This window comes from Pomacea canaliculata, linkage group LG10 (genome assembly GCF_003073045.1).
Source record: "Pomacea canaliculata isolate SZHN2017 linkage group LG10, ASM307304v1, whole genome shotgun sequence".
Classification (NCBI taxonomy): Eukaryota; Metazoa; Mollusca; class Gastropoda; order Architaenioglossa; family Ampullariidae; genus Pomacea; species Pomacea canaliculata.
In genome coordinates this window covers 13,227,374-13,248,675 of record NC_037599.1, presented here as the reverse complement: position 1 = coordinate 13,248,675, position 21,302 = coordinate 13,227,374, and the positions used below count along the sequence as shown (strand labels likewise).

General features: G+C 40.0%; 1 protein-coding gene across 3 annotated transcripts; it reads left to right on the top strand.

Moving 5' to 3' along the window:
* The first annotated feature begins 778 nt into the window (after positions 1–778).
* On the top strand, positions 779–14,806 carry LOC112573844 (tetraspanin-18-like). 3 transcript variants are annotated; one of them, XM_025254486.1, is made up of 9 exons: positions 779–902; positions 3,382–3,476; positions 4,422–4,619; positions 9,404–9,478; positions 9,898–9,996; positions 10,717–10,810; positions 11,154–11,299; positions 12,389–12,472; positions 13,090–14,806. In XM_025254486.1, exons 2-9 carry the CDS (start codon positions 3,411–3,413, stop codon positions 13,153–13,155), a joined length of 828 nt encoding a protein of 275 aa, XP_025110271.1. In that variant the 5' UTR covers positions 779–902; positions 3,382–3,410; the 3' UTR covers positions 13,156–14,806. The 3 variants fall into 3 exon arrangements, with proteins under 3 accessions (XP_025110271.1, XP_025110272.1, XP_025110270.1); XM_025254487.1 differs by having other exon boundaries at positions 783–801; XM_025254485.1 differs by lacking the exon at positions 779–902 and adding an exon at positions 986–1,430.
* The last annotated feature ends 6,496 nt before the right edge of the window (positions 14,807–21,302 follow it).

The following is a 21,302-nucleotide window of genomic DNA, read 5'->3' as shown; positions in this document are numbered from 1 at the left end:
GAACTGTCAAAATTCTGTTGCTTTCCAACGGTGAAGTTCAAACAAGTATCTACACTTTCTTGCAAAGTCACGAGGGATATATGTTCTGAAATTAAGAAGGCTGCAAGAAATCATCTGAACAGCATGTGAAGAATGCCTAATCCCTGCACTGATAAGACTTTTTGTCCATAATTGATCGCTGGAGAACCTTTCGCTCAGCTGTTGGAAAAGAAAAGGAGGAACATAAATTTGAAAATGGCGGCTGCCTTGTGTGCTCACATGTCAATCGCACGCTTCCGGTCGCTATATAGCACGCCATTGGCTAGAAGTCATTGCCATCATTGGGGGCTATGGCCCTTGTTGGTGTCACATGACTCGATGTCATTATGGGTAACCCATATGAATTTCCGGCTTTCAATGCTGCTAGCTGGTTGTCCTTATAAATACCCGTTTGGTGTTTCCCTCTTTTGCCAATGTCTATCGGAGCACAAATTTGTTTATTTCAACTGGGACAAACTCCACCTCAAGCAATTTCATTATTAGGACAATATAGGCCACGTGTGTGTATATATATAGAGTGAACCACCCAACGCCCCACCCACCTCCTTAAAAAGGACACTACAACAAAGAAGAATTATATAAGTAGGCTACTAGCAGACAGATGATTTTTTGCACGTCAAGGTTCCTGAGTTCACTTCTCCGATGAAAGTATTAGCCGGTGTCTCTAGAAAAGTCTATTCTGAGCGTTATACGAAGACACGTACAGGCGACCGTGACCTCTATGTACACAGTACAGCCAACACCCACCACAGTCATAGCTAGGTGAGTTCCGGGTTGTATACATAGCACAGTGAACACAGAACACGTTCATAGATGAGTTCCGGGTTGTATAATACTACAGTGAACACAGACCACATTCATAGGACGTGAGTTAAGGGACAGACATGTCATACAAGTTCGCGGTTCAAGCAATGCTTCCTGAGGTCAAGGCCGGCATTTTACAGACGATAAAAACGATGGAACATTTATTTCAGTCCTGATTCTTCGAAAGTAATGTTCTGGAAAAATTTGAATGAGTAATTAATTAAGTCTAAATTAATTTTATAAGCGATTTCTTACGTCTATCAGATAAAAAGATAAATCTATATATAGCTTGCTTTAAAATCCGGATCCACTTTTAGCACAACTGCGTAAACAGCAGCAAAGTTGAGTGCTTGTTATTTAATGCCTACACTTTGTGGAAAAACCAGTTATTAATTCTTACAGCATTTGTCCTCCGCGTTTAGAAATGGTTGCGGACAGGAAAGGAATCGTTTTCAATCATCACCTTTGTTCTGTATACACGCTAAGCTTATAACCAGCTTTCGTGATCGTGTGTCAGCTATCACTCGGCGAATCACACAAAGATTTTTTGTTTGTTCTGGTTTGTGCCATTAATCTCTGTTTTTAAGGTAAGTAAAGCGAGTATGCATTTTATTTTATGGTCCTGCTTTGAATACCTATAACGTGTGCATGCGTGTTGTTTGTGTGTGTGTGTGAAGGTTTGGTGACATCTGTCATTGAAAGCCCTGTTTACATCATGGTAGAAATGGCTAGAAGACCACAATTAATACCGTTTATTTCCGGATAGTATAATTGATTTATCAGACACTTTAAAAGTAAAGGAAAATAGGTAACCACCTGAACACGACCTGTAATATGCATTTTCCGTGTCAGCATACAAATAAAAAGCATTTTTTAAAATTAATATTTTTCAGGAAAATGTTTTGTCTGCCAACATTAACTTGAGAAAATTACTCTATATAGATAATTAAAACAGGCCATCAAAAATATAAACTTAGTCCAGTTCATTTAGTCAGGAATTTACAGTCTCGATCTTCTGCAAGTATTACAAATCTTTGCATATCCATATACCACTCGAAATAGGAAAACAGTATAACATCAGTTCAAACATATACATGAAAGTCAAGTCTCAGGAAATGGGGCAAGCAGTGTGGCCATCTGCATTCATGTGCAATGCTAGTCATGAATCAGTTATTAAAATAGAAATGGTATTTACCAGTATTAAATAGCATGGAAAGCTTTTATCAGAGAAGTGTACATATTTGTCACAGGACACAGACAAAAGCAATTTGTCGGTATAGTTTTTATGCAGCTGCTCAAAATCATTAAGTTTCTGAGCGAAGGGAAGCATCTTGGCCTTTGATACTTTTAAGAACTTGACCCCTTGACCCCTGGGTCCTATGTCACTGATACATGAATATTTATGTGTGTGTGAGAGAGCTAATGCTTTTGTGTATATATGATGAGCAGAAACCTGTTTTTCCGTTTTACATAGTTACTAATCTTTTATTCAATGATGACACTGGATGTTGTTCTTTATCTTGCATTATGGAAGTACCTGCGTATATTATATACCAGTTCACTTTAGCCTTGCAGTTCCGGTTTGTAAGGAAGTTTGTAGGGAGAAAACCTGTTATGGAAATCTTTTATGATTTCAGGTATATTTTTTTCAAAATAAGCCATATATTGGTATAACAGTTAACCTTATAAAGGTGAAGATGAAAAATAAACTTTATTATTTATGTCACATGTGTTGTGTAGGAGGATTTTATGTTCCACTCTTCTTAAGTGTCAGCAAGACAACATGGTTGCCTATATATCTCTGAAAATGCAAATATCTGCTCTTTTAGTGGGTTGGACAGTCCTGCAGGAAATGGGCCACAATCATTGGGGCACTTTGGGGACTCCAATGCAGAAATTGGTGGAAATAAACAGTTTGTCTGATGTGTTGACATGTTGAGCCTGTTACCGTAGAATCCAATTGATCTTTCACCACTGTTTTTGACTATATTTAAATCCAGATACTGCATCACAAGTGATGTTTTTGAAATTTTTTTTATGTTTGTAGTCAATGTCTGAGTCTTGAGTAACCCATTCTCAGTCTTACAGTCATCTGTTCTTCTCTTTCTCCATATTGTAAAGTGGGTTGGGATGCTGTTAAAACCATCTTTTCTTTTGCTTGACTTTATTTATTGTCTTGGCTTCAATAGAGCTGTGGTCTAGTATCTTGGAAACTGCAGCACTATGAGAGATTGTGCATGATCAAACTGTTAAAATATTGACAGGCAGCTTGAGACAAGGTTTTATATTTAGAAAGTATTACCTACCTCATAGATGGATAACTCACTGTTTATCAGTCGCACTGTTTATTAATAACAATCAGCTTTGTTCTTTTTTCTTTTGTGTCTGTCAAGCAAACAGAAAGTCTCTCTGAGAGTCTATATTAGACAATATTAGGAGCAATAGTCATACTTTATAATAAGTTCATCTAACATTTAAGTGAAAACTTACCTACTACGAACTGATTTTGTTTTTCAATCTGGATTTGTGTCTTAATAGAGTCGCAGAGTCGCAATTACTAGCACACCATGACAATGGAGGGCTGCCCCAAATGCATGAAGATAACTCTGGTCATCTTTAATGTTCTTGTCTTGGTGAGTACTTGTTGTCTTTGGTTAATGAATCTCTGTATTCTCTGATTTATCATCACTCACTTCTCATTAAGCAGGAATGTTTTACCCAGGGGAGACGATGAAAGCAGGGGCAGTACATAAACTCTATGTATTGAATTCCTGGATTGCAAGAGGGGATGTGTGTCATGTACTGTAATGTGCGTTTAATCAGAATTGTGTTTTGACCAACCACGTAAGCACAAGAGTCATTGCAAAGTAGGATGCAAATATATCCTGTTTCATTTTTTAAAGTGCGTTGGGGTAAACAACTTCTTTTTCTGCCTGTATGTGTGTATTGCTTATGTGAAGTTGTGAAAAAAGTGGTGAAAGCCTGGCGATACATCCTGAGTCCACCACTTGTCATTAGCATGAGGTTTACTCATTACAAAGTTTGTGGGAAGGGGGTGGGAGGCTGGGGTAAGCAGCCGAAGTTTCCATCTTGCAGCTCACACAAGTACATGTTCACCAATTCATCCACATGCTCTACAAATTTATGTATGATCCACCTAGTGTGTGCATAATCCATACTGGGCATGTGTGTACAATTACATCCAAATATTCAAGTATGTGTACATTATTACAAACCACTGTGTATATAGCTCACAAAATACAAAACATATACACACAAAATTATGACCACATACTCAAGTATGTACATGAAGGCAGACACAGTGGATATAAAATAGTCTTCTGATTGTGTGAAAGGTTTGTGTATATCTCAGGTGGCCTCAAGTATGCAAAACTTGAGACCATCTAAGTCATCTAAGATGTACCCAAAAGTGTCATTAGTGATTTTCATTCTTTTAGTTTTACCTTAATTCTGTTGGTGAAAGTTTATTGAAATATTGTTATTTTTTGTGTCATGCTGTTATTAGCATGTAACCAATGTTTGTCTGCTTTCACTTTTGCTCTTGCTCTGTTCTTCAGCTGGTTGGCGGTGTGGTTCTAGGACTTGGTATTTACGCTCACGTCACAGACTTCATTACTGGTTTATCTGCTGTGGTCGGTAGTGACCTCTTCAGAGCAGGTTCCATCTTGATCATTGTGGCAGGAGCCTTGATGGTGGTCATCTCCTTCCTTGGTTGCTGTGGAGCATGGCAGGAGAACCGCATCATGCTTGGAATGGTGAGTACTGTTCGTTGTGCTTCCTTCTGTTCCATATCTTTGGGATGAATTCTGTTCACCTACCGTTCTTTAGTCAACATGAGTATTGTAATGTACCAGAGTGGTGCATACATATAGGAAGTGTATAAATGGCTGGCATTTATCTTTTACCACTGGTTTTTGATTATATTTAAATCTGGATGCTGCATTGAAAGTGATTCTTTGAAGTGGTTGTTGGTAGTCTATGGTGAACCTAGTCCTGTTTACTTCTGTAAGGTCCTCTTGATGCCTAGAACATTGTCAGGGAAATGACTATATGCAGTTGACAAAGAAACCAGCGGATTCAATCATGTTATGATCTATTTCACGAATTGCGAGTTAGTTTCTTCAGTACTTTCCTTGTCTTTGTCTCATTTAAAAATATGTGACTTTTGTTGCCCCCATCCCACACAACCCATCTCCAAGTTCATTTTCTTTCTGTTCATATTGAACATCGTTATTTAATCGTGGTCATTATTATTTATTCAACAAAATCGCTTAAATATGTCCTTATCATGGCTACAACACTATTCTATGATGGCTTACATTTTAGCTCGGGCAAAGTGCATTTAGAATTCAGCAGATTTGTTTTACTGCATGTTATGATAATGTAATTCTGGCATGCGATTTACATCAACAGATTTCAAGTATTCTGTATCGTGTTCAGAAAGTGTAGGTCCACCAACATTCCAGTTCAATATTTTAAGCTTACCTTAAGAACAGGAGGGAGGAGGGGAGAAAGAGTGAGTAAGAAATTAGTTTGTTCAGTAAACACCGTGACCGTTCATCCGTCTCTTTGTTGTTGTCAGACTTTGTACTTTTACATGTAACCGCAAATGTATATATTAAAGAGAGGGAACTTTAATGATCGTACAGTGAGTTTAAATTAATTTATGGAAGATACGGAAGTATATTTTTTATGGTAAAGTGACCTCGCCGTATTTTTCCTAAAAAAAATAAGCAGGTGTCTTCAGTAGCTGGTTCAAGGAGCAGGAGGGAGAGAAGTCGGCGCCACCTGGGTGTGGGATGGTCTAGAGTCCGTGCTTCAGGTTTCTGACCACTCAGCTATCCGCTTTTCCAGATTTTGTTCGTCTTTCATAGTGAAAAGGATGGGACCATTTTCCAAAAATAGCCACATTGGACATTATATATTCTATTAAGAAGGTCCATAATCCCAATAGTCCAGGAAGCATGCACTTGACAAAGTCTGAGACTAAACGTGCAGACTGTCACGGAGCAGAGCAGCTAGCACTCATGAAAGGCAAAAACCTTGTGGGAGTTCATCATATATCTTAGATGTGGTCCACGGAAAAAAAAGTATTCCAAGTAATAGAATGCTGGGTGCAAAAGTGATTGATGCTTATTTATTGCACCGTGCATGAGTTGCAAATCCATAAGCAGACCGTTGCGACAGGCAGATTACCAAAGATAAATAACGGGCAGCGGGTGTTTGCATTGGTTGGATGTGGCACAGGCGAACTTTTCCGCGTAACAGATGATGCACTGGTAACACTTCAAACTGCCATTTATCTTGTAAAAATAATATCTTTCATCAAGCGTTTTTTATGTTAAATGGTGCATCGTTCTACGCCGAATATTCTCCTGACTATTGTATTTATTGTACTTCGTTTGGAAGTAAAGGAGAAGAAACTGGAAAATAATATTCGCCATTGAGTGTAATATATTAGCGTCATATTCGCTTAATTTCGCTAGAAAGGAAAAAAAAATGTTGGGGGTCGCCTCTCCGCAAATTGAGTCTTTTTGTGGTTCCACGGCGCCGCCCTGCACGTCCGCCTCAGAACCGCACGATCCCGCTTTCTGTAGCCCGTAGTCGGCCTGATGGCGGCTTGCTTCTCTTTCACTTGGAAATGGAGGTAATCCTGGCCGACCACAGGCTAAAGTAGATCGATCCGAGGTCTTGGCCCATCTGGGAAGCTGGAAAAAAGTGGGAATGACGGAAGGCAGCGAAAGGAGGCATTCTGTCCCACACGTTTATGATTAGTCCATTCATGGGAGGAATCTTTTCACGCGGGACAGGTTTACCCTGAAATCAATCCCGCCTACCATGCCTCTCTCCTCCCTTGGCGCCTGGGTAACTGCGATCAGGGGCCACTTGCACAACACATTTCTAAGTTTAGACTCTTTTAGGCTTTAAATTTATTTAGAGAATCGGTTTTACAGAGACAGGGCTCAACACAAGTTCAGAACTATTTAAAATTAAATTGTTTGAAATAAGATAAAACTTTTTAGCCAGACTTTCGTTCCCATCATCACAATGTTTCGTATGCGCTTATACAACGCATCTTAATGGCATAGAAGCGATTTTTGAAAAGCGTTTGTAAACTTCTTTAAATCAGTTTCAAATTTTAGAAACGTGCAACAATCCCCAAAAGTATTCCTTCCCTTCCACCCAAAACAAAAATGCCTAGGCCATGGAAAAGATGGAGTAAACATAGATTTTAGAGAGAGCACAATAAGAAGGCTTCTGGTGGTTTTGCGCTTGGTTGGAGAACAAAAGTATCCGGTACTTGGTGTGGTTACCCTTAAAAAAAATCCACCCTCGTCCCCCCGTCCCAAGAAAACGGTGAAAGGGGAGGGAAGTCGTTTACTAGACATAGTAAACAACTGAGAGGTTACTCCCCTTACCCAACAATTGAACAAAATTTAAAGTTTCACTCAGTTGAGTGTGCGGGTCTTTTTTGTCACCAAGATTTGCAAAAATGTTGGTAGCTGTTCTATTGCTGTGGAGTAGGAAGCGACCTTTTCAGTGAGCACAAGGTTCGTAGGTGGCAAAGTCAGATCATTCAACCTTATTTCTCTTAGTGTTTACTGTACATGCGCCTGACAAGAGTGGTAATTCAGTTACAATAGGCGAACCTTCTTTGTCGTCTACGTTGTCGTTTGCATCAGTCTTTCTTGCCATTCACTAAGTCTTCGGCATAGTCTGCGAGGTTAGTATAGTATGTGATGTGGCTCACCTCCACGGCTTCGTGCTAGCATCTTTCAAGGAGCAAATTAGGTTTGTAGGCAAAGTGGGTCTTATGTTCCTGTACCTGTTTACCACAAGTACTTTGTAGTATCGGGAACCGATTTTTTCTGGCCTCTTTGCATAACCGCTGACCTTTTGTACTTCACAACAATATGCGTTGTCTGTGATGACGGTTCAAAGGCTGTCGGGCCATCACCTCTGTAACGACATCTCCAACTGCGACGGATCCGATGGTCAAGAAAATATTTCTCGATGGAAGCATTCTGGTCTTGAAGTACTTATCGAGCTGGCCATGAAAAAAAAAGCGAGTACCGATATTTTGCTTTGATGATGGTGGTAGAGCCACGGTTACTGGAAAGGTCATAGCCTGGTGAGTAGGTGGCCGACTTGGAGCTATCGTTAGTCCCAGGCTTGCCTGTGCCTACAAAATTAACCCTATCGCTGAATAGTTAAAAGGCGGTGGAAGAAGGGAGGTTCGCTGTCACGTGCTATGCTGTAGGTACGATCATCATTACTGTATGATTGGCGCCACATTCGTGATGATCACGACCTAAAGACGTGGACTGATGAAAAGGTCAGTGGATAAAAGGTCGGACCTGGTAGAGGTTACTGGTCAACGGAGACTTGCCAGGAATGTCAAGTACATCATTCTTGATGCTCAACACCATCTACTTACCATCTTCTTGAAACTGCAGTGCTCCTTCAGTAACAGATTCCTCCTCAAATGCATAACTGAGCGTTTGAGATGCTCATTTATGCCTGCCGCGGTCAGATAGCTCACCCTAATGACAGCAACCGCTAATAATAAGGAGATTAACCCAGAAGGCGTAACTACTTTTGCGAGGGGACGCCGCCATTTTATTGCATTGTTCAGCGTCGGAGGTCAGAGGGACACGAGCTGCAAACACGTTGGTCCACATTTCTTTGCTAAATCGCCCAAATTTACATAATGTGGGGAGTATCATTTACATAGTGCAGGGAGCATAATTTTTGAACAACAACTTGATTTAAATATTGTTCTTACATATCTCACGGCAGCAAAGGTCTTATTATGCACGGAACTGGTTTTGAACATTGATTATAAAAAGTTGTGCTACTTTTTAGAAGGTTGAATGAGTAAAGTGTAGAAGCTTGGCGTTCTTGGTTACACCAGCAGTTCTGTCGGAAGTTCTAGAGGCCTATTGTTACAGCGTTTCAAACAGAGCACTGTGGTCACCAATAAAGGAGCAGACGATGGTGTCCTAGTCGGATTTTACTGACACGAGCTCGTGTGAGAGTGGCCTGATAGAAAAGTCTCGCTTTGGTGTTTCCCCGAGGTGCATAACCTGTTCTAGTGTGGGCTTAAGATACAGCCTAAAATAACTTTAACAGGTTTACAGTATAACTTCCACTTTATCGACGCAGGAGGAGGGGGCTGATATCAGAATGCTCTCTCACCAATTCTTCAACTCATCGCCCTGGAATATCTGCAGAAACACTGTCCTGTCACCCCAGCTAAACTCAGAGATGAAGATTATACGAGAGATAATTCTCTCATTGCTTTTTATAAGAACTTTTTGTGGCGTTCATTATTTATCGAAGTTGATAACATTTTAGCTACATGCAGTCTTAAAACATTTGTACTTCACACTTTTTGCAGTTAGGAACTGTGCAGATCAGGCTACAAGATTAGTTTTAACTGATAAACTGTGCATTGTTTGAATAGTCTGAGTTTTAAAACTAATATTGTTTGTCTTTGGTACAATATTTTAATGTAGTGGTGTTTTCTTTGTTTCAGTACTTTGCTACCATACTGATCTTGGTGGTCTTCTTTATTGCCGCTTCCATTTCTGGCTTTGTTTTCAGGGATAAGGTAAAATATTGTATTATCTAGTACAAGCACTATCTTGAATTGCCCTTGTGGATAAATAAAACTGTGTACTTGTCTTTATGAACACGTCTAATAATAGTAAACATGAACACGAAACCCAAGGAATGTGGTCACATTAATTTACTACTGGTTAGCTTTGCATCATCCCAGGGGTTTGTTTTCGTACATGAATAGATCATAAATGTCTCATGTTACGAATTAATAATAATAAATTTATTTAGTGGTTCTTCCAATTTTACAAGAGCCTATAAACTTTACAAAACAGAAAAATCTGTCTCTTGCCTGACCCCCTCCGCGCGCACACACACACATAAGCTTAAAACAGGTCTAATGGGAGAATTATCCCGCTCCGCCCGATGGAGCTTCGTTCTAACCCCAGTCTCATCTCATTACTGATGCAGATGCGGGGATACTTGGAGCAAGAGGCCGAAAAAAGCCTGATAAAGGATTACGGCTTTAATACGCAGGTCACCAATGACTGGGATGTCATTCAAACCAAGGTGAGACAAGCTGCGGTGCTGATTTGCACTCGATCTTTGCTGGTTACCTCGTTCTTTCCACGCTGTCATCAGACATCCGATGTTTTAACTTATAAAAGATCAGTGGCTGATGTGTGAGTATGTGTGGCTCGTGCATCATGATGGCAACAGCAGCGGTTCTTGCCGGCTGTCTTGCATATCTTGATGTCGTTAACTAAATGTGATTACTGCATGTTGTGGGCGTCTGTCTGGCGATGTGAGTGTTGTACTGGTGATGTTGAAATCAAAATTTACGAACAGAGCAAAAACAAAAATGAACTAAAATATGTACATTTGCAATTTTTCTAATTTTTGTAGAAGAAGTAGTTAATTGTATGTTCTTGTGGGCTTTCTATCGTTAGTAAATGACCTGTCTCGAGTCTATAGCCCTTTCCGCCCAGTTTGATAGTACTACATGTAACAGGGCTGTATTCACCTTGATTATATTTTCTTGTATGCCGATAGTCTGGCTGACTGCAGGCACTGTAGCCACTTCTTTCATTTCGATATACTGAGCACAGATTTCAGACCCGATAGGCCTTACGGTTCGTGCAACCAAACATACACTGCAGGTTGTTAAATATTCATCATTAATATTGTTCATCATGAATTGACCTCGGGGGTTCGTTACATGTTCTTTCATTTAATTATGAAGATTGTCACTCGACATTTTGTCCTTACATTTACTTCCTGTATGTTCAGTTGGAATGCTGTGGTGTCAAGGGTGACCAAAATTCAGAGACTTCTTGGGCAATCTATAAGATTAAGACCGAATGGTTCAAGAACAATTCTACAGGTATGATTAACAAGTGTGTGTTTTGGGTGCATCCAAATACGATTGTCTGTGTGGGTGTGTGCATGTGTGTGACGTATCTCATTAAATGTAGCATTGGTTAATTGATTCCTTGTTTTTCAACACTGACCCGTGAGCGAGCGAGGGAAAACCTTTAAAGTCAATGGTGTGTAGTGAGAGCGTTTATGTTGTTTGCGCGTGTGCATCGGTCTGTCCTTAGGATGAAATGACGTTATTTGAAACAGTTTTAAATTAAGTTTTACTTAACATATTGACAGGATGTGTGTTTAGGCACGTGTGAGTGTGTTTCCGCACGCGTGCTGACATTGTTGCTTTACCAAAACAGGACAGTACGTACCCAACTCCTGCTGTAGCCCAACATCCAACAAAGGTCGGTGCACGGGAGTGGTGCTGGGTATGACACTCGGGCCACCTAGGGACGGTCCTCCGATCACAGCATTTATGGACGAGAACGACGATTTGTACAAGACAGTAAGTATCGTTGTCTTTGTAATGACATCTCAAGCAGAGGAAAAGAAAGAGGTATGCGTGTGTTGGGGGATGAGGAGAGGGGAGAATGTTGAATCGTTCTTGGCACTTTCCTGTTTGTAGGCACGAGGCCAGCCTGACTCCACAGTCTGCGTCATACTGAGATTTTGTCATGTGAATGGAAACATCAGCTTTTTGCTTCTTTTTGTTTTCTTGCCTTTATTTTTTAATTTTAACTTTGATTGAGGGTAGAGTGATAGCCGTTCATTTTCGTTTCCCGGTGCGCGTGGTCTGGAAGTTCATTCTCGTTTTCTGGCTGCCTGCTTAAGAGATTCTTACTATTGACCAGCCCAGGCCAGTTCGCTCCCCTCCATATCCTCAGGGGGCTGTCTCTTCTGATCTTGTGTTTGCGTCTTTCCCCGAGTCATGAAAAGCGGAAGTTATGGATGCAAATTGGGAGAAGATGGCGGTGGCGAGCAAGTCATCCTTATATCGGAAAATCCTTGCTCGCTGATCTCTGGAGCTAGCTTCAAGGGGGAAAAAAAACCCAAAACAGTATCAGAGATTTTGCCAGTAGTCTGACATCACGGCCAAACGTTAATATGCAGCAGCCTCCGAGGTGTTTGTCTTCTCTCCTGCTTTCATGACGCTCGGGGGATTGACCCCCAAGACACAGGGAGGGTGATGTCGAGAATCTACTAGATGTCTCTTCATGTGCTTGTCTCTCCATGTAGACCTACCTTCTCTTGAGTTTGTCTCTCCATGGAGACCTACCACCTTCTTTTGCCGATTTCATTGATTTATTCTCTTAGTCATCGTCTGCCACTTCAATCTTCTCCTCTTCTGTTCCTCATTCAGCTTGGCTTTGGGAATGTGGCTTATATAAGACAAACGGTCAGTTGCTGTTCATGGTGTTCTGGTGAACTCCCTTTCCCAAAGATGAGTGAAGACACCAGTTTATCGACTGTTATATAGGTAGCTATTCCGACAGTTATGAACGTGACGTGTGTTTCAAAGATTTTGTGACAGTTATAAACATGACGCGTGTTTTAGGGCTGTTATGACAGTTATGAACGTGACATTTGTTTGCAGGGATGTTATGACAAGTTCTGGAACTTTATCGAGACGCACGCACTTATCGTTGGGGGCGTTGCCATTGCTGCCATCATTGTAATGGTAAGAAGAGTTTTTCTCCTTTCATAATAGTAAAAAGTGGTAAAATATTTCGAAGTTAGAGAAAAAGGCATTATGTTGCTCTGTTGCAAGTGTCAAGCAGTAGTAGTAATATCTATATCCAGAAACCAGTCCATGTCTTTCTCTAAATATTGTACAAACAGCCCTGGGACCGTATTCATGGAGCGAGGGTAAGTCGTTCACCCAGGTAAATAAAGGACCTTTACGTCAGATCATTGTAGTTGAAAAAACAATGTCCAGAATTTGTGGGCTTTGCCTTACCCCTGGAACCGTAGTTATCAAGCAGTGGAAAGATTCCCTGGGGTAAAGTAGCATAAAGAGATACCCACGGGGCCTAGGAGATGAGAAGCTTTTTCCTGGATTTCTTCATTTTGCTCCTGGGTAACTTAACCTTTGCTACATGAACATGGCTTCAGATAAAATTAGTATATGGAATTTTTAAAAACAGGTTTAAGCACACCTTTATTATATAATTTTTATCATTAAAATGTACTGTTTCACTGAACATATGTTTAATCTATAAAGGCGTTGGTCACGTGTGATTCAGCTCAAGTGTTAGTGCAGTTCTTTTTAATCCATGCTCAATCTCTGGTTATCAGGTTATTGCGCTGATCTTCTCCATCTGCGTGTGCCGAGAAGTCGTCAAGCAGGGCACCATTGTGTAGGGTCGTGACCCGAACAGCCGAGGATTTGGACCATCTCTGTGCTGCACATAAGAAGTGGTGTGACATATGTGACTAATTGCACTTGCCGTGTAAAGAACAGTTGAAGTCACCGGAGACAAAAACTCGTGCGTGTGCTGTGTTTTAACAAAGCTGTGTTGGTACAGAATGTTGATGTTTATCGGGTTAGCACATCTAAGTCATTCAAATTTCTGAGGGGTAATTTTTGCTATTACTATGCTATTACTGACAGACCTAACACAAGAGACACAAGGACACACTGTAACACTTTCTCTTTCTATCCACCATTATTTTACACACGCGCGCGCACACACCTGCACGAACACAAACACACCTGAACACACACATACACCGGCACACACATCTGCACGCGCATACTCTTTTCCTCTTTCACTAGCAGTTGATTGACCAAAACTTGAAATTCATCAAAACTTGAACACAAAATATAACTTGTCAGCTTGCAGTGGGCAGTTCGCCCTTGCGCCATGGGCCATGCTAAAACTCTCTTCACTTATTCGTACTGTGGGCAGCACCTTTGATTCATCCTTCTGGGGTCGAATGCATCTGAAAGTATGTGTGACCTTCGACGCACTCTCATGTGCAGAAAAAGACACGCAGGTACACAATTCAACTTTACAAAGTAAGCCCTTTGATGCACAGAATATAATAATCAGGGTATAACAGACGTGTCCTGTTTCTAGTTGTTTCTGTGGTCGCAAGAAGTTTTTACTGCCTTTCTACATACTTTGTATACACGTGGCTCAAATGGATTCTTCCACCCATCTTTCATAATTTTATTTGAAAAGTCCGTTTTGGTGTAAATCGCTTTGGGGTAAATTTTTACTAGGCTGTATAGTTTTAACAATTGTCATGTATGCTCATTGTTGTACGGTCTACAATGCTTTATGGTAATGGGGTCTTTTAACAATACCGTCTTTCCTCGTTTAAAGAATGTTTATATTTTCCACTCACGAATGCCGTACCACAAGCTTTGTATAATTGCACTTTATGATATACACATTTTTTTTATTACGATGTTTTTTTTAGCTTTTAGTGGACAAACCTGTCGTTGAATTAAGAGGAAAATTTTTTGTATGATTAGTGAAGCTTGTCTGTGTATTTTGTTTTACGCGACAAACATCTGTGGCAGCGTTTTTGATAAAGCATAATAATTTAAGGCCTTGTTGGTTTCTTGCGAAACCTCAGTCTGGCCATACTCTTGTTGCAGCAACGTTTTTATCCATTTTCTCAAATACAATATGCAGGTAATTAAAATCATCAAGTGAAAAGATAATTGTTTTCATAACAGAAGAGTTATCTGTAATGATAATCAAAAATGGCTTTTAATTAAAAAAAGTTCAGGGTTGTCAGTTGCTGGACTGTAACAAATTCATTGGCATTCTTGTATGCTTTGATTTGTGATTTAATGGTCAGTGGTTAAGCCTAACTCCATTGTGAATACTTTTCCTCATTTTTGTCTGTCATCAGTGAATCCTATGTCCTTTTTACCGATATTGTTAATTTCTTATTTTGAATGTCACACATAGTGACGAGGGAACTATTTTGTATGTCATTACAGCGTTATGTATGTATATACAGGTTAGTCCAATAAAGATTGTTTTTTGACAATGAACATCTGTCGTCCTGCATATTTATCTAATGACAGTGTCCGACGGCTTTGCTCACTTTGTTATCTCCGAAAAAATTTATAGTAGCGACAGCTGTACTCTTTAGGTGAATGTCAGATTAATTTTTCCCTGAGCGCTATAAATGTGCGTGCATGCGTGTGTTTTTATGGGTGTGTGGGAGAGAGAGAGAAAGAGAGAACGCGCATTTGACATGCATGATTATCATAAATAATCACAATCGGAACTATTGCACCAAAAGTTTAGTAAATACAGGTAAAAGTCGTTCCCTAACTTTTACAGGTGGTTGGTGTGAGGTGTGAGAAACTCTTGTGTGAACCAGTCTCCTCTTCCTCTGGCTGCCGTTACCTTTCCCCACTCTTATTTGAATGGTCGACTGGGGAGAAGGTCGCTGCGCCAGCGGGCATCGAACCGGAACCTCCTGCTTGGGATACTATCGCTCTAACTACTATATAACCACATCCTGTTATAAATATAATTCATTTCTAATGTCCCTCACCCAATTAGCTTCAAAATTGATTTCTAAGAAATGAAGTTTTTTAATCAAATCCTTTTGAATAGAAAACAAACAAACAAAAAATAATAAAATAAAAAACTCAAAACAACAAGTTTAGACATATTCTGCGCTTTAGGAACGAGATGATGAGTGACTGCTGTCAAATATATTCAGACATTGATTTTCTCCCTCCTCGTTTAGCATGGCGGAGATTGAAGGCTATTTCATCAACAATTTCTTTTCTAGTATAAGAAGCCAGCAGTGGATTTAGAAAGAAAATTCAGTTGGCAGATGACACGCACTTTTCAATACGCGAACCCAACAAAGCCTGTTTACTCTGCAGCCTCGTGCCACCTCCCAGTGAAAAGAACTCATCAGCAAATGTTGAGCCGAAGTCCGCCGATAATTTTTACATCGTGTTTCAGATGGTTTGTGGTGACTGCTTTTGTGTTACAGAAAAATAAACGGCTGGAACATGTAATCACAATGGTCAGGACTTCTAGAATATTTCACGCATTTGATTTATCGGCCTTTCCCCGGGGAAAGTACAATTAAAGCTCCAGGGAAAAGCATTCGATTTTTTTTTTTTACTTCAAACTTTCGTTTATGTGTATCTTCAAAGCTTCGAACACGAAAATATTTCTGTAGAGTCGTAAAAGTGTTTGTGGTCTCTCCCTGTCATCAAATTTCTGAGCCGTCGAGACGATTACAAAGTTTAAGGCAAGGGGATGAAGACAGTTGATGGATAAGCCGTTGGAAGACAGCCTCCTCTGCTCAGAATCACCATCTCTGTCATGTTTAACAGCGAGGGACACATTTGTCTTAGCAGCTTGACTGCACCCCTTATTTACCAGGGGTGGGGAATGTCCGGCCCCTGAAATCATTTGGTCTGGCCCTGCCAAGGCAACCGCAGGGGGGACTCGAAATTCAATAAATCTAGCAGCTTTTTTTTTTCACAGCAACATAAATTTATATTAAAGAAGGAGGAGAATTGAGGGAGAGGCAAGGAAGGTCCAGTGCTGGATAGACAGGACACAGTGGAGTACATGACAGGACAGACACAGATGCTGTCTGTCTTCTTGTATTGTGGTGACTCAGACACTGCCAGGCAGGGAGTATAGCTTCGAACTGTGAAGAAACTACCACGATGACCAGACGAGATTCAACGAGATCAAGTGTTTTTAAAACAAAACAACAAAACAGTTTTGATATTGGAGAAGCAGTTCCAGTCCTAACATGAAAGGTGAAATTTAAACGTTTGAACAGAGAAAGCTAATTTTTAAGTTGATAATTTTGTATGACCCGCAAACAATGTTATAAATATCAAAATGGTCCTTGGTAGAAAAAAGACTCCCCATCCCTGACCTATGATGAATTTTCATGTTAGCTTTGTATCGAATGTTTTAGTTATATTGTGTTAGCTGTATGCTTATTTTAAAGTTGTATTTAGTGTTAGTTGTATGTTTATTTATGTTTGTTTTAATTTATTTAGTTTAAGTTGTATTTAGTTTTAGTTGTATTTAGTGTTAGTTGTATGTTTATTTATGTTTGCTTTAATTTATTTAGTTTAAGTTGTATTTAGCTTTGGTTTTATTTAGTGTTAGTTGTATGTTGATTTATGTTTGCTTTAATTTATTTAGTTTAAGTTGTATTTAGTTTTAGTTGTATTAGGTGTTAGTTGTATGTTTATTTATGTTTGTTTTAATTTATTTAGTTTTAGTTGTATTTAGTGTCAGTTGTATGTTTATTTATGTTTGTTTTAATTTATTTAGTTTAAGTTGTATTTAGTTTTTGTTGTATTTAGTTTTATTTGTATGTTTATGTTAGTTGTGTGCTTTTGTTTTAATTGTATCAAATATTTTACGAATAGTTTGCATGACGAGACTTTGAGAAAATAAAACTCTGATAAACACGCACACTCAGCTTCTACGAAAGAACTTAAAAGCAATATACAGGAGGGTTTTGTTTACTTGTTGCCAACGTCAGAGAGAGAGATGGAGTGAAGGGGCAAGAGGAGAGAGAGAAATGGAGCGAAGGAGAAGAGGTGAGAGAGAGATGGAGCAAAAGGACAAGAGGAGAGAGAGGTGGAGCGAAGGAGAAGAGGAGAGTGAGAGATGTAAGGTCTGGACCAGACAACAACGAATGGCTGGCGTGGATGGTGGACAGGCAAATTACACGAGCGTCTGCAGCAGACAGCAATAATGCACGATTCATTCGCTCTGCATACTCAGTGGGAACACAGTAACAGAGAGATTAGCTCATCAGCCCACCAATTTATTCTCAGGCAGAGTGGAACTGGTGCCAGCTCCTCCAGATTCCCCAGCGGTAACTTCTTGTTAGAGTGACATCCCTTTAAATCAAGTGTAACAAAAGCACTTCGGAGTTTAACCTCTCGGCCGACAAAGATTTGGACACTTGCTTTCCAGACAGGTCGGGGAGAGAAAGTATAATGTATCGAGGGGTCAAGACGAAACACCTTCTGTTACAATGAGTCACCGAGGCTACAAGCTGCATTATTACAAGTTTGTTTCTTACAAGTGATGTGGACATTTTCTAACAAGCTGTTTACTTCACTTCTTTTGGCTGAAGAAAGAAAAAGGGTTTCTCTCTCTCTCTAGATATATAATTTATTTGCACGATCTTCTGCATTTTTTGCAGAGATTACACTTTACACCTGACCAGCCTACCGACTAAGACTGATGTACAGAGTGCCGAACTCTTCCAATGGCTTCATCTATTCCTTTTAAATCCCAGGGATAAACAAGCATAACTAAAACAAAAAATTAAGGGGAACTCGGAACAATTTTTATTACAGATTGTTACTGTTATTACTGCTAATCTGAATCTTTATAAGCATCCACTTAATTTTTATATTTTTGAATTGCTTCTATTTAAAAGAAAATTCTTACTAAAATACTTCGCGTATAAAGCAGTTGGCAAGAGCAGTGGACCTTTAAACAGAACTGTAGTAATAACAAAGCTCGACTTTGCATAAATTAATAAAGAAAAACAACATTAAATTATTAAGAAAAAATATTAATTAGATAAATTAAAATAATATTAATTTCATAAGAGAAAATATTATTACAAAAGAGGTAAACAATATTAAATAAGAAGACAACAGTATAAAATTATTAGATTAGGAACCAACAAAATTGAATTATTAAATCATAGGAAGAAAACAATATTTAAAAAACAATGTCATTCAAGTTTCATATGAAAGCTGTGTAATGATGCGAATAGGAAGTTAATCTAGGATGACCATTTCTGTCAGTCAAGGTAGGTCCCAAGTTTTGTCTTGGTAATAGAAAACCGTCCAACCCAGATCGACTTTCCGTGTTTGCCATTGTAGAATTTTATTTATTGGTGTTCCATTATGTTACGTGAAGGAAAGAAAAGAGACTTCTGCCCCAATATCATTTTTTTCTTCTTCTTCTTCATTTGAGGAAACCATGATAAGTCTTATCCGTAGCCGTGACTACTGACAGACCGCTAGGAGACAAACAGAAATAATCGATGAAGAAGCATTGTTGAGATGGCTGCTGTGATTTCACCACTCGGTAGACAAGGTTCCTGGCAAATCCTGTATCTGGTGCTGCAAATCTTTTTTTTTCTTTTCTGAGGGGGTAGGGAGATAGAAGACAACTGGAGACAGGCTACACATCGACACCGCCTGCAGGACGTGCACTGACATGCCTGTATCTGTAGTGAGCTAGGTCAAAGGTTATACTTCAATTGCCACGTAGTTCTCCGGGAGGAACAGTGGCGTGGGAGGAAACAGGCGTTGAGAAGGCAGGCAGATGTATTGTAGTTCCACTTCTGCTTCAGGTTTTCAAGACAGCACAAAAACATAGCTGTTATTATTGAAATTCATACAGCTACCGTTATTAAATCTGACACCATGTACAACAGATGTTACTAGAATCGGGACGATATTGGTGTGGATATATATTATATTAGTGTGGTTGACAGTTGCATCAGTTTATATGAGTGTGCGTGATAGTCTGCCTCATCTCCGCCTGTCGTGGCCAGATATTAGAATGCCTCGACTGTCACTGTGTTGTTGATTTATTATTTTGTAGAAACTGTCTTCACCCACCGGTAATTTCGTACTCCTGGGTGAATGGGTAACGAAGAAAATCGGCTGATGGCCCAGCCTTGTGAAAAGATGTTATATGGAGAGAGAAGCTCACTGTCCCAAGACAAGATCTGAACCCAGGACACTCAACCCTCGCTGTGCGACTCTTCCTGTAGTTTAGCCGCCAGCGTCGCGGAGAGACGAAGTGTTGGCGAGCGCGCGTGCATGTTTGTGCACGTGTACTTATTTTATCATGAACGTGCCCATCTCCATGTCTGCTTGGGCAGGCCTATTCTAAAATTCTTCATAACCACGGCATTTTCTTTCTTGAATTTCTGGCTTTTAATGCAGGCATGAACTGCCTTCAGGAGGTACGATCTCATTAGGGTTTCGAGAGAGTGGCATGTGACCACTGGCAAGCAAAAGCACAGAAATTTCTCGACGAAATACGGACACGAGGAAACAATACCGGTCTTACGATGTGACTGATTATAAAGGAAGCCATGGGAATGGCAACTTGGCGAGAAGAAACCCTTTTTGGAGCATGGTGCCAATACAGGTCACAGCTTCCTTTTTTTTTTTTTTTTTTTTTTTTTGTAAATACCTTTTTCTCTTTCAACACTAAAAAAATGGCTGCAAAACTTGTGGACTTGATCAGAGACGGATCTCAGCGTTGGATGCCGATGTCTGCAATTCGACTTCTGGTCCTTTGTAACTGGCCAGGCGCTTTGGCCGAGGGCTGATCGACCAGTGATTGGCACCGAGGCTGTTTCGCACCCTTACATTTGGAGACGGAAACCGGCGGCAGGCAAAAAGCTCTCGTCTTTTATTGTGTAATCATCACTGGGTGTCATTAAGGAGAGGAAAAAAAGTGAGAAAGAAAGCTGACTCCCGTCGGAACCTCATGCAATTCAGGGATGATTGCCCAAAGCCTCGTGATGACTCACGGCTCATGGAACATTCGTCCCTTTGTTTCCCTTCTATTTACCTCTTTCTCTCTCTCTCGTGCTGACTTACTGACCATGCTTTATCCATCCACTCATTAACTCCTTCCCTCTAGGGATTTGAGTGTCTTCGGGTTTCTTTTTGTAAGGGTGAGTACAATGGGAGAGGGAGAAAGAGTGTATTTAGTTGATAGCCTGATGTGGTGGAAGGAGGGCCTGTGTAAATATCTGGATTTGTTAAGTTCTTTGCAACAGATTCCTTGAAATGCGAGATCGCGTACACAATATTTTAATATTTTCTTTCGAACAAATTTACCCCCTTTCACAACAAATCATGAGTGTCTATAGTCTGTTACAAGAGTTCTCCAGTCCCTATCTTCGCTCTTCAGTTTGACTCTGAAACTGGTCCTAAAACTTTTAGTTGCTCTCTTCTGTAAAGCCTTGATGTCATATTGATATTATTGTTTTATAAGTGTGTGTGTGTGAGAGAGAGAGAGAGAGAAAAACAGTTGTAATTTGGAAACCATTTCTCGCGAAGAAGATTGTTTTTCTTTTCCTTTTTTTAAAGAGAATGGCAGAGTGTGTAGAATGTTATTTTTCCTCGGTGTGCGCATGTTCGAACAGAAATCCGTACCATGTCAAAGACAACGCGGGAGTCGGTTGTGCTCGTCACAGCTCGTTAAATCTGTTTTCCTTACAGCCTGGCGGAAGCTGCTGTCATAGAAGCTTGATAAAAAGTAACTTCTTTCCTTATCTTTTCTCTCGTGGAATTGGCAGAGTTGAGAATGTATTAATACCCTGGTTCAACAGAGGCAGATATGTAGAGTCGAGTCAGTGAGTGGCTTCACACTTTGCATTATATTCCCCAATGTCCCACATAATCTTTGAGTGGGACATCATACTTCCGAGTTCATGCTACACTTTGAGGTGAGTATTATGGTTACGTGTCCATGCAGATTGTTTGT

Coding starts and splice junctions, on each gene's coding strand:
- LOC112573844 (XM_025254486.1), top strand. CDS start 3,411: ATGACAATGGAGGGCTGCCCCAAATGCATGAAGATAACTCTGGTCATC. Junction 11,300..12,388: donor ACGACGATTTGTACAAGACA/GTAAGTATCGTT, acceptor ATTTGTTTGCAG/GGATGTTATGACAAGTTCTG. Junction 12,473..13,089: donor TTGCTGCCATCATTGTAATG/GTAAGAAGAGTT, acceptor TCTGGTTATCAG/GTTATTGCGCTGATCTTCTC.